The following is an 11,342-nucleotide window of genomic DNA, read 5'->3' as shown; positions in this document are numbered from 1 at the left end:
CTCGCATGTAACACTTGATTCCGACCCCTACTTTTTTTTGACATGCAAAGGAAAATAATTTGAATATAAAATTAAGAAAGCGATAACTTCAGTGCATCACATCCATCGATGATAACTTCTTATCTTCTATTTTTAGAGAAGAATTTTCAAAGGTTTTTTTTGTGGAGATAATTAACTTGGGCCAATGTATTAGTGAATCTACTATTAACTAGGGCGAAGGACGATGATTATTAAGACACGTACGAGGCAGCTAGATTTTCGGGTCTGGTCAATAGGGGCAATCCTAAATTTAAATGTCCAAATAAAAATCGTGTCAATTTTAAGTGTTTTGTAAGTATTCAACCTTTTTAAAATGTACAAGAAATTAAAAAGGAAGAAAAAAAGAATTTGTTTTCTTTTTTTTAAAAAAATCAGATATTATTATTAAGACACGTACGAGGCAGCTAGATTTTCGGGTCTGGTCAATAGGGGCAAGTCTGGTCAATAGGGGCAATCCTAAATTTAAATGTCCAAATAAAAATCGTGTCAATTTTAACTGTTTTGTAAGTATTCAACCTTTTTAAAATGTACAAGAAATTAAAAAGGAAGAAAAAAAGAATTTGTTTTCTTTTTTTAAAAAAAAATCAGATATTGTTTGTTTATACCTACAGTGAACCTCCTTCGGCGAAAATTTATACTATTTATACATAGTTAAAATATTTTTTTATGTATATATAATAGATGTTGAGAAGGGGAGCCTTGAAGTAACTGGTAAAGTTGCTGTCATGTGACCAGGAGGTCACGGGTTCAAGCCTTGGAAACAGCCTCTGGCAGAAATGCAAGGCAAGGCTGTGTACAATAGACCCTTGTGGTCAGGCCCTTCCCCGGACCCCGCGCATAGCGGGAGCTTTAGTGCACCGGGCTGCCCTTTTATATAATAGATGTTGAACCCCATTCGGCTAGTTCATGTGTGTAATTTTTCAGATTTTGAACCCCTTTACTAAATATTCTGGCTCCACCACTGACTAGAAGACTGTAAAACATATACCATGAAATAATATGTCATTCTTTTTAGGACTAACTAAAAAAGAAACATCAATATAACATAAATTAAGACAAAAAAAATATGTCTTATATCCGTATTTATGTAAGTTACTTTTGTAAGTTTGTTGCCTTCCGAGAAACAAAAAGGCCATTTTAATTAAGACCGTAAAATAAATGAATTTGAGTTTTATATATATATTGTTGATATTTATTGGTAATCAGTCTTCTTTAAATATAAGATTTGTAATTTTAAAAATAAAATAGGTTATCGTATATTAACAAGTAAAGATTTTGTTGATATAAAACTTCCTTAGACTCATGACAATCAGTGTTGGAACCCATCCTTCTTTTTTTTCTGTTTAAACCACTATTATGGTTGGGTTAGGTTTCGATCCTAATCATTTTACTGCATCCAAAGAGATTACAAAGATGCAATTAGTATTCATTGGCTGAAAAATTACACTATTCATATTTCTTAAATATAAACATACTATATGTTCAAAAAAATTGACTTCTTATGTTTACTTCTTCTTTTTTTTTAAAAGTTAATTCTCTTAGTAAAAATCTTATTTACGCTACTATTACTATTATATAACTTAGATATAACATTGAAAACACACTACCACAGTGTTGTGTCTTGTTGGAATTATTTGGAAGTTCAAAAATTGATAAGGAAATATATATTATTTTAACTATGGTTAGAATTTTGGTTTGGCTAATTATCTTTCACTAGATAACAAACGAGACATATTGTAATAATAAATTATTTTTTAGCGGCAATATTTATAGGTGGCTTGGCGCAAAAACATTTAGCTTGAGTTAATATTTTATATTTAGAGTTGCTAAATACATATAGAATATTGATTATAATTACTCATTTATTACTATCGTTAAACACAATATTGAGGCAATTATATTATGCCGCTAAATCCTGTAGTGTTTTAAACATAGACACATATTTTCCATCCAAATAAAAAAAATCTTGATTCACTCCCTTGGCTCCTTTTCTTTCGTTTTCCATACTATTCTTCTTTTTTTCTCATTTTGGGTTAGATACCTATTTGAAGATTGATTGATTAGAATTCATGCCTGAAGATTTCATTTTAAGGATAAAATATTTTTTTATTAAAGACAGACTTTATTTTTAATAGTAGAATGAATGAATATTACTTGCCATCTCACGATAATTTTTGGTGATTTCCTCCGGTTGAATTGTCAGTTTTTTATTCTTTTGTAGCTAGAGGAAAATTGCCAAGTTTCTATATAACAAGAAAATCCCTTAATTGATGAATTTAAGATTTTAAATTAGCGGTGCAAAGTATCATTGAATTAACTACCACTCTCTAAGTCTCTATAGTAATGACAATATAAGAGCCAATTTATAAAAAAATTACACATTTTAATTGTGCACCTACATGTACTTTTTTTATTATATTCTATAGAACAAACAAAGAGTGAGATAGGCCATGTGCACCCACATGTACTTTTTTTATTATATTCTATAGAACAAATAAGAAACAAAGAGTGAGATAGGCCATTCAATTTGATTTGATAATTAGGACTATATAGAGGGGGAAATAATCCTCATTGTAATAACAAATGACAAAACTAAAAGAAATTGCAACTTATTATTCTTTACAAGGATTTATAAAATAAGGTTTTATCAAGACGAGGAACAATTGGCAGTTTAAAATTCAATGGAGTCCACAAGCAAGGCAATAATATGAGGTTTTAAGACTCTCTCCGGATGAGTATATCCATCATGATTGTGTTTATATGTAACGTCAATAATACGAGCAAGATTAAGAATACGAGTTAAAATCTCTGTAGAGACACAAATTGGTCTAAAAATTCCTTCATTCACATCCTTCCATGCTGTTTCAGCCATTTGTTGAAATTTTTCCATTGCTACTTCAGTAGATACACCATAGTCTCTCATGTAACACTCGATTCCTGTTGCAATTTGACCCCTACTTTTCTCTACCTATAAAGAAAAATAAATTTGAATATTATAAGCTTTAATTAATATTGCTTCAATATATAGTTATTTTCAACAATTAATTCGATCGTAATTCCCTACCTCGTATGTGGCTATGTCATCAATTACTCGACATAATGTCACATTAGCTTCAAGAATTTTAGGATTTTTTCCCAACCATTCGAAATGATGCTCAGTAGCAGACTTCATTCCCAAATAAGATGTTGTAGTGAGCAAGTAATAAGTGCTAGTTGCTAAAGCATTACTTAGGTACTCAGAAACAGGTGGCATATATCCTTCAATAAACCATTTGGCCTCCACGTTATAATTCCTCACTATTTCTTTCATCTATAACACCAAAAAAAAGTAAGTGTTAGTAAAATAGTAATTTGAATATATATATATTTGCTATATAGTTAGGCCGCTCAAACGTACTCTTTCTTTTGCATGATAGACAACATGAGATCTTCCATCCCTAGACAATACGTTTTCATAATCCTTGTAAAGATCAAGAAGAGCTTTATAACTGATTTTCATGTAATCAGGGAGTCGATCAATTTCGTTAATATCCCATCTGCAAGGTGATCACAAAGCTTAGGAATATTTATGCATTTTAAAAGATCGTAAATATAACTTTTCATGGTTTTGTCAATTTCATACCTTTGTATGGCATCCGTGTATATGTCAAGTTCTTTAACTATACCATAAGAATCGAAGGTGTCATCTACAATTGAAATGATGGCTATAGTCTTAGCAAGCATGACTCGAGCTTGAGAATATTGAGGCTCAAAATACACTCCAATTGTCCAAAAATAGCATTCAACTGCTCTATCTCTAGCATATGAAAGTTTTTTCGCGAAATCCAAATCTTTCCACCACCTTGATACTTCAGCAAGTTCTTGTTTATGCAACATTTGGAGTAAGTTGAAATCCAATTTGGCAAATCGAAGCAACACATCGTTCTTTGATTCCTCCTTTTCATAGATTGAGGATATGAAGAATTGAGTTTCTACTCGAGGAATGCCCTTGTGCAAAGATTGCTCAAGGGCATGTGTCACTTGCTCTTTAAGAGGAGAGTTCAAATGTGGAGACACGGACTCAAGATAAGTAATGGAGAAAGCGAGTGCATCTTCTAAAATGTCTTCACCATGTGTCCTTACATGTGAAGCTTCATACAAGTTCAATAATCCTAAGACATCACTAACAAGTGATTCCTTGAATTTGCCATTTCCATCTTGGAATTTGCTGAAAATTTCTGTTTTTGTTTTCAAACGGACAATATATAATTAGGCTTCTTTCAAATATACAACAATTATAAACAACATGAAACTCGTGATTTATGATGATGGACTTACTAGGAGAGATGTTGTAACCGTGTTGCCTTAGTAATCGAAATTGAAGAGCACAAGTGCATAAATCATTATAGTCATCATCACCCTCGAATTTTGAATTTTCATTATAAATACTATCCAAAATATCATCGATTTCTTTCTCAAAGTGGTACACTATGCCAAGACGTTCAATAACGTCAATCAAATTCAATGTCTCAACCAATTTCCTTCCACTAGCTAACAACATACTCCTTGTTTCTTCCTTCAATGCTTCAATCTCTTGAGCATACTTTTGTGCTACCTATAAATATATTCAAAAGCCAAAAATATCAAACTACATTTTTTTGAAGAAACTATGAACAAAAAAAATGATGAATATTAATTAATTACGCGATTGTCTATGGAGAAAGAAAGGAAACGATCGCCCCATAGACTTGGAGAGAAGTTGGCAACGGGACGAATGATCTTCTCTTCTTCAACTATAGCTAAGGCCATTGTTGGAACAAATAATAAGAGTATTTTTTTTTTTAGTTCTAAGGAAGAATGAAAGAAACTCTCAAGTTGATGACATAAATGGTAGGCAAGGGACAAGTATTTATAGTGGTAAGAGACACATAACCAAAAATGCATAGAACTTCAAACTCTTTAAGCAAGTGTAGAAAAGTACTACATTTCCAATTGGGAAAAAGGCATAATACACCGTTAAACTTTGTTATTTAGAGTTTGATATATCTCTTATTATAAAAGTAGTTCATATATATCTCTATTATTATAAAAGTGACACACATACACCCGTCCATTACAAAAATGACATATCTTTTCATCTAACCGGAGTGAAAAAATAATTTTAATTTTTAAAATAAATAAATAAAAAATCATGTAGGGGTATATATAATTTTTTTCACACATGAATTATATTTTGACTTCTTTGATTATCACTATTTGAGTTTCTTAGTCATATTTTATTTTTTTAATTTCATTCTTTGGTATAAAAATATGAGAAATGAAAAAGAAACAAGCGTGAATGGAAAAGGCAAAAAAAACTTAAAACTAATATATTTTGGCTATATTATAATTTAAAATATTTTTTTTGCAGCTATATTTTAATTTAGTTTTTGTATTTGTAAAATAAAAATTGGGGCATCTATAATAAAATTTACAAGAAAAATAGTGAAAAAACAAATTTGACCATCGAAATAATAAATTCAAACTAGCCATTGAATAAAAGAATTAAAAAACAAAATATCTATAAGAACGATCAAATACACCCCTACATGGATTATTTTTTAAAATAAAAAATTAATTTAAAATTAATTTTTTTCACTTGAGTAAAATGGTATATGTGAGTCACTTTTGTAACAGTAGGGTATATATGAGTCATTTTTATAACGATGGTATATCAACTCTAAATAACAAAGTTGAGGGTATATCATATCCTTTTCCCTTTCATCAAATATTAGTACTTTCTCCGTTCACGTCTAGTTGTCCAAAAATCGATTTTCACTTTACATAATAATTAGAAAAGACAAATCAATTCCCAAGATCTAATATTATACATCAATTAATATGGGTATTCTATATAATACTCATATAAAACATTGTTTCTCAAGATTGTGTAAAGTCCAAAGTGGACTTGTTTTTACGATGTTTACATTTGATGACGTTGTTTTTATGATAATTTGTTATAAATATCGAGAAAATCTTTATTTCTCGACATTTATTTCAACTGTCACTAAATAAATATCATCGTATTTCTACTTTCTTTTTGTGAGTAAAACTTAACGGAGGGAGTAAGAAACAATTTGATTTTAATTAAAAATTTTAATGGGAAAAAACTCAAATATGTCACCGAACTTTGAGAAAAGAATCTTTTATGTCATCCGTTAAATGTTTGTTTCATCAATTCCATTGCAGCTTGAATAAAGGTTTATCTATTCCATTATTTTTCAACTCCGATTTTGCAAAATCACACAAACAACTTTTAACATTTTTCTATTGAAGTTTTGAATCAAATGTACTATTTTTGCTTCTTCTTCTTTAAGAACACCAAGAACATATAAAGAACTTTAAATTTTCAACTTCTTCAATTTTTCGCGAAATCACCTCAAATTTCAATAGTAACATCTCTTTGAGATGATATCAAAACTCAATATATTTTAAACTCGTATTCAACCTAGCCCAACAAGACATTTGAAATGGGCAATAAAACAGGCTTCCCTGATGTTGTTGTGAGCAAGTAATAAGTGCTAGTTGCTAAAGCATTGCTTAGGTACTCAGAAACAGGCGGCATATATCCTTCAATAAACCATTTGGCCTCCACGTTATAATTCCTCACTATTTCTTTCATCTACAAATACCAAACATATAAATTCATCTGTTAGAAAATCGTAAATTGATTATTTTGTTTATAATCAATAAAAGGTGCGGTTTAACATTATTTTAAATTGCTCAGACATACTCTTTCTTTCTCGTAATAAACAACTTGAGATCTTCCATCGCTTGACAATTCATTTTCATAATCTTCATAGAGATCTAAAAGAGCTTTATAACTAATTTTCATGTAATCAGGAAGTTGGTCAATTTCATTGATATTCCACCTACATTAAGGTAACAAAAACCAATGTTAGTGTATACATTCATAAAAATAATAGGGAGGAGCTTTTCCTTAATTATTACCTTTGAATGGCATCCGTGTACATGTCAAGTTCTTTAATTATACCATAAGCTTCAAAGGTATCGTCAACAATTGAAATCATACCAATAGTCTTAGAAAGCATGACGCAAGTTTAAAAATATTGAGGCTCAAAATACACTCCAATTGTCCAAAAGTAACATTCAACTGCTCGATCTCTAGCATATGGAAGTGTTGTTATGAAGTCCAAATCTTTCCACCACCTTGATACTTCAGCAAGTTCTTGTTTGTGCAACATTTGGAATAAGTTGAAATACAATTTGACAAATCTAAGTAACACATCATTCCTTGATTCCTCCTTTTCGTAGATTGAGGATATGAAGAATCGAGTCTCTACTCGAGGAATGCCCTTGTGCAAAGATTCCTCAAGGGCATGTGTCACTTGTTCTTTAAGAGGAGAGTTCAAATGTGGAGACGCGGACTCAAGATGATTAGTGGAGAAAGCAAGTGCATCTTCTAAAATATCTTCACCACGAGTCCTTACATGTGATGCTTCATACAAACTCAATAATCCTAAGACATCACTAGAAAATGACTCCTTGAATTTCCCATTCCCATCTTGGAATTTGCTGAAAATTTTTGGTTTTTTTTTCAAACAGACAATATATAATTAGTCTTGTTTCAAACGGACAATAATTATAAACAACATCAAACTCGTTCTTGAGGGCCCCTTTCACCATAGACAAGCGTGAGATCAGATACAGAGGATAGACTGGACTTACTAGGAGAGATATTATAATCGTGTTGCCTTAGCAATCGAAATTGAAGTGCAAAAGTGGATAAATCATTATAATCTGACCCTCTAAGTTTGCATTTTCATTGTAAATCCGATCCAAAATGTCATCAATTTGTTTCTCAAAGCGGTAGGCTATGCCAAGACGTTCAATAATGTCAATCAAATTCAATGTCTCAGCCAATTTCCTTCCGGTATCTAACTGTTGGAGGAGGAAGCACTACAACTAAAGTTTGATATGATAATAAATAATGAAAATAAATTGGACACGAGAATTTTACGTGGAAACCCTTCAAACAGATAAAGGAGAAAAACCACGAGGTAGAAGGATCTTACTATGATAATATGGGAGTACACTGCTCTCAAATACAGGGAGAAAACAACAATTAACATTTCTCTCTTGTAAAAGGAACAACTCACTACATAGGACACTCAAGACTACAATATTTATCTTAGTGTATAACTCTCTTTGTGTTCTTACTCTTTTGGATTGTATTTTTTTTGTGGGATAATTTAAATGAAGGCAAGAGGCCCTCTATTTATAAGAAACTAAAAACGCGTAAAATCCGCATAAATTCTGCGTATTGCACCTCCCTTTTTGACTACGCATTCAAAACGCGTTTTGTTCCCTTTTTTACTACGTGTTTTGTAGTATTTGACTATCTTACATTCTCCCACTTGAAGATTTAATTGTCAATTAAGTCTTCACACCATCCTTTCTCCCTCTAACAATGGTATCAGAGCCCTCGGTTATTCTGTCTGTTTTATGCGAAGGTACTATCTGTGAATAATAAAATTCGGTGAAAAGTACTATTCACGAGAATAGTAAATTTCGGTGACGGTGCAGTTTGCCACGATTGTTCACAAAAATATTCAGAAACGATCTAAAAGGGAGAAGGTGCCCGAGCTCCTCCAGTAATTGGGTAGAAAGAATGGTGTGAAAACTTAATTGATTCTCAATTAAATCTTCAAGTGGGAGAATGCAAGATAGTCAAATACTACAAAACGCGTTTTGAACGCGTAGTCAAAAAATGAACAAAACGTGTTTTGAACGCGTAGTCAAAAAGGGAACAAAATGAGTTTTGAATGCGTAGTCAAAAAAGGGAGGTGCAATACGCAGATTTTACGCATTTCTAGTTTCCTATAAATAGAGGGTCTCTTTCCCTCATTTAGATTATCCCACAAAAAAAAATACAATCCAAAAGAGTAAGAACACAAAGAAAGTTATACACCAAGATAAATATTGTAGTCTTGAGTATCTTCTTTGGTAAGTTGTTCCTTTTACAAGAGAGAAGTGTTAATTGTTGTTTTCTTCTTGTATTTGAGAGTAGTGTACTCCCATATTATCGTAGTAAGATCCTTCTACCCGTGGTTTTTCCCCTCTATCTGTTTGAGAGGCTTTCACGTAAAATTCTCTTGACCAATTTATTTTCATTATTTATTATCATATCAAACTTTAGTTGTAGTGCTTCCTCCCCACGACAAGTAGTTGCCTGCAGATAAACTCGTTAGCGGGGAATAACAACGACTAGCAGTACGATGAAATCTGAGAAAAAGGCTGGACTAATTTCTTTCATTCTGTTGATCCAATAATAGTATATTGTTTTCTATTTTCGTTTTTGGTTCAATATGGATATTATTATAAATTAGATTAATACTAATTATTCAACTAATTTGATTGATTGATACGAGTTTGATTTATTGTTACGGTAAATTGATAAAACAATAGTTAGTCCAGTGGCTATTTTTGCTAGCATCTTCAATAGCTATAACAAAAATTGAGATAACATATTGATGATTATCAAGAAAATAAGATGTTACAAAATTTATATTCATCACATTTAATGTGGGGTCATTTGGATGCCGGCTGAAGTAACAGAGAAATTAGTAATACATAAATTAATTAGGTAAGATTTAGTATAATTATTCCAAAAATATGTCTTTCAAAAGTAGTTCTTTCATATATTAATTCAAAAAATAATCATAGATAAATACGAAAAGAACTATTAACATGGACTATCAAAAAATAGTTGCTTCTTCTCTCCTTCCTTAGCTTAATTTTGTTTTTTTAAATATAATTGAGTAAGATTTAGTATAATTATAATTATATTTCAACCGCTAATGCTGACTTGTAGAGTCTACTTTGATGGCACACGAGAGTGATGTTTGGATTATTTTGTGTCCAATATCTCGATTGATTAATATTATAGGATATTCAATATCTTTCAGTAGTATAAGTATAAGGTAATTCTATTTATTATGATTTGTATATATGGAAGTAACCATCTAGTATATTTGCTTCTACACCAAATTAAATCTGAAATCTCATGATTTTCAACCTACTTTATTACTCTTTTCTCTTATTTTCTTCATTCCTTCATAACAGATTATTGAAAGTCACTGAGGATGAAAAATCAACGATTGACTGCTAAAGATTTTAAATAAAGCATTAGTAGCTTTGTGGAAGAGAAAACCTTTGATACTTAACTAGGTCACTCCATTGAATGCTAGGCGTTTGGATAATTGAATTTTTTTATAAAAACTAGTTTAGTAGTAGTTTTTGATAGATAAAATTTTCATTTGAACATAAATTTTGCTTGAAAAAAATTTTTGAAGTTATGCAGTGACAAATATTATTTCACTTGAAATAATATATTTCAGTCAAAAATTATAGTTTAATATTGACAAACAAGAAGCTGGAATAGCTCAGTTGGTTAGAGCGTGTGGCTGTTAACCACAAGGTCGGAGGTTCAAGCCCTCCTTCTAGCGTTGTGTTTTCATTTATTTATTTTTATGGGAAAAAATGATGACCAAATAACAAATATTATTATTTATGAAAAATATTTAATTTCAATTACAATACTTCTACTAAACAAATGGTTTCAATGTTAGCCAAACCATGTACAAAATGTTATGACATGTTATTTTATTTTATTTTTTTTGTTGGATAACCATTTAGTGTCGAAAGTATACTAGTTCAACTAATTCATATTTGCATCGGTAGACCAGCTAAGGGGGTAAAATGATCACTTTTAAGAGTATCTTTTATTCTTGTGCTCAAATTAAAGACTTCTAATTAAGAATAAAGAAATTTTAATCATTCCACGATACATGTTATAATTTACTACTCCCTTTGTTTCACTTTATTTGGTACTATTGTCTAACTAATCCATTCTAAGAAGCATCTTGTCCATTAAAGAGTCAAACTAAAGAGTTTTATTTTCATTAAGATGATAGATTGAGGAAATGTCAAAAAAATGGTGAAAGTTTGATTGACTAAAAAGTTCCAGTCCAGGCCCAAGCCCACAGCTGTAACTAGAAATGACCCCAAGTAGCCACTTTTACAGATTGTATGAATGATTGTTTCGTATCGCTTCGTAATATATTGTTGATAATATATTATATTGATGAATATAATGTTTGAATAGATTATATCTTTTATTATTATTTCATAATGGTCGCATCGAAAAATGATAGATAGACCTCTAAACTTGCCATTCAAAAGAATAATTACTATTGACATGATACATAAATGATAGATACGCATCTTAACTTGACTTCAACATGCAACTAAACACTTCAACT

General features: G+C 30.8%; 1 protein-coding gene, 1 non-coding gene and 1 pseudogene across 3 annotated transcripts; 1 reads left to right on the top strand and 2 right to left on the bottom strand.

The window, feature by feature from the left end:
• Positions 1 to 2,585: 2,585 nt before the first annotated feature.
• On the bottom strand, positions 2,586 to 4,892 carry LOC129886310 (vetispiradiene synthase 3-like). Of its 2 annotated transcripts, none has more exons than XM_055960955.1 (6): positions 4,723 to 4,892; positions 4,357 to 4,633; positions 3,662 to 4,256; positions 3,437 to 3,575; positions 3,104 to 3,349; positions 2,586 to 3,007 (listed from the first exon to the last, which is right to left on the bottom strand). In XM_055960955.1, the coding sequence occupies exons 1-6, from the start codon at positions 4,825 to 4,827 to the stop codon at positions 2,711 to 2,713; spliced, it is 1,659 nt and encodes a 552-aa protein (XP_055816930.1). In that variant the 5' UTR covers positions 4,828 to 4,892; the 3' UTR covers positions 2,586 to 2,710. The 2 variants fall into 2 exon arrangements, with proteins under 2 accessions (XP_055816930.1, XP_055816939.1); XM_055960964.1 differs by having other exon boundaries at positions 2,824 to 3,003.
• A 1,613-nt stretch (positions 4,893 to 6,505) lies between these two features.
• Positions 6,506 to 8,888, bottom strand: LOC129885265 (5-epi-aristolochene synthase 3-like; annotated as a pseudogene).
• A 1,564-nt stretch (positions 8,889 to 10,452) lies between these two features.
• Positions 10,453 to 10,526, top strand: TRNAN-GUU (transfer RNA asparagine (anticodon GUU)). The gene has a single exon. It is a non-coding gene; the product is annotated as a tRNA-Asn (tRNA).
• The last annotated feature ends 816 nt before the right edge of the window (positions 10,527 to 11,342 follow it).

Source organism: Solanum dulcamara, chromosome 1 (genome assembly GCF_947179165.1).
Source record: "Solanum dulcamara chromosome 1, daSolDulc1.2, whole genome shotgun sequence".
In the NCBI taxonomy this organism is placed as follows: Eukaryota; Viridiplantae; Streptophyta; class Magnoliopsida; order Solanales; family Solanaceae; genus Solanum; species Solanum dulcamara.
This window is presented reverse-complemented; position numbering and strand designations above follow the sequence as displayed.

Excerpts from the sequence above, each read along its gene's own strand:
- LOC129886310 (XM_055960955.1), bottom strand. The coding sequence starts at position 4,827 with ATGGCCTTAGCTATAGTTGAAGAAGAGAAGATCATTCGTCCCGTTGCC. Across the intron at positions 4,634-4,722 it reads CTTTCTCCATAGACAATCGC|GTAGCACAAAAGTATGCTCA; the intron begins GTAATTAATTAA and ends ATATATTTATAG. Across the intron at positions 3,350-3,436 it reads TCTATCATGCAAAAGAAAGA|ATGAAAGAAATAGTGAGGAA; the intron begins GTACGTTTGAGC and ends TTGGTGTTATAG.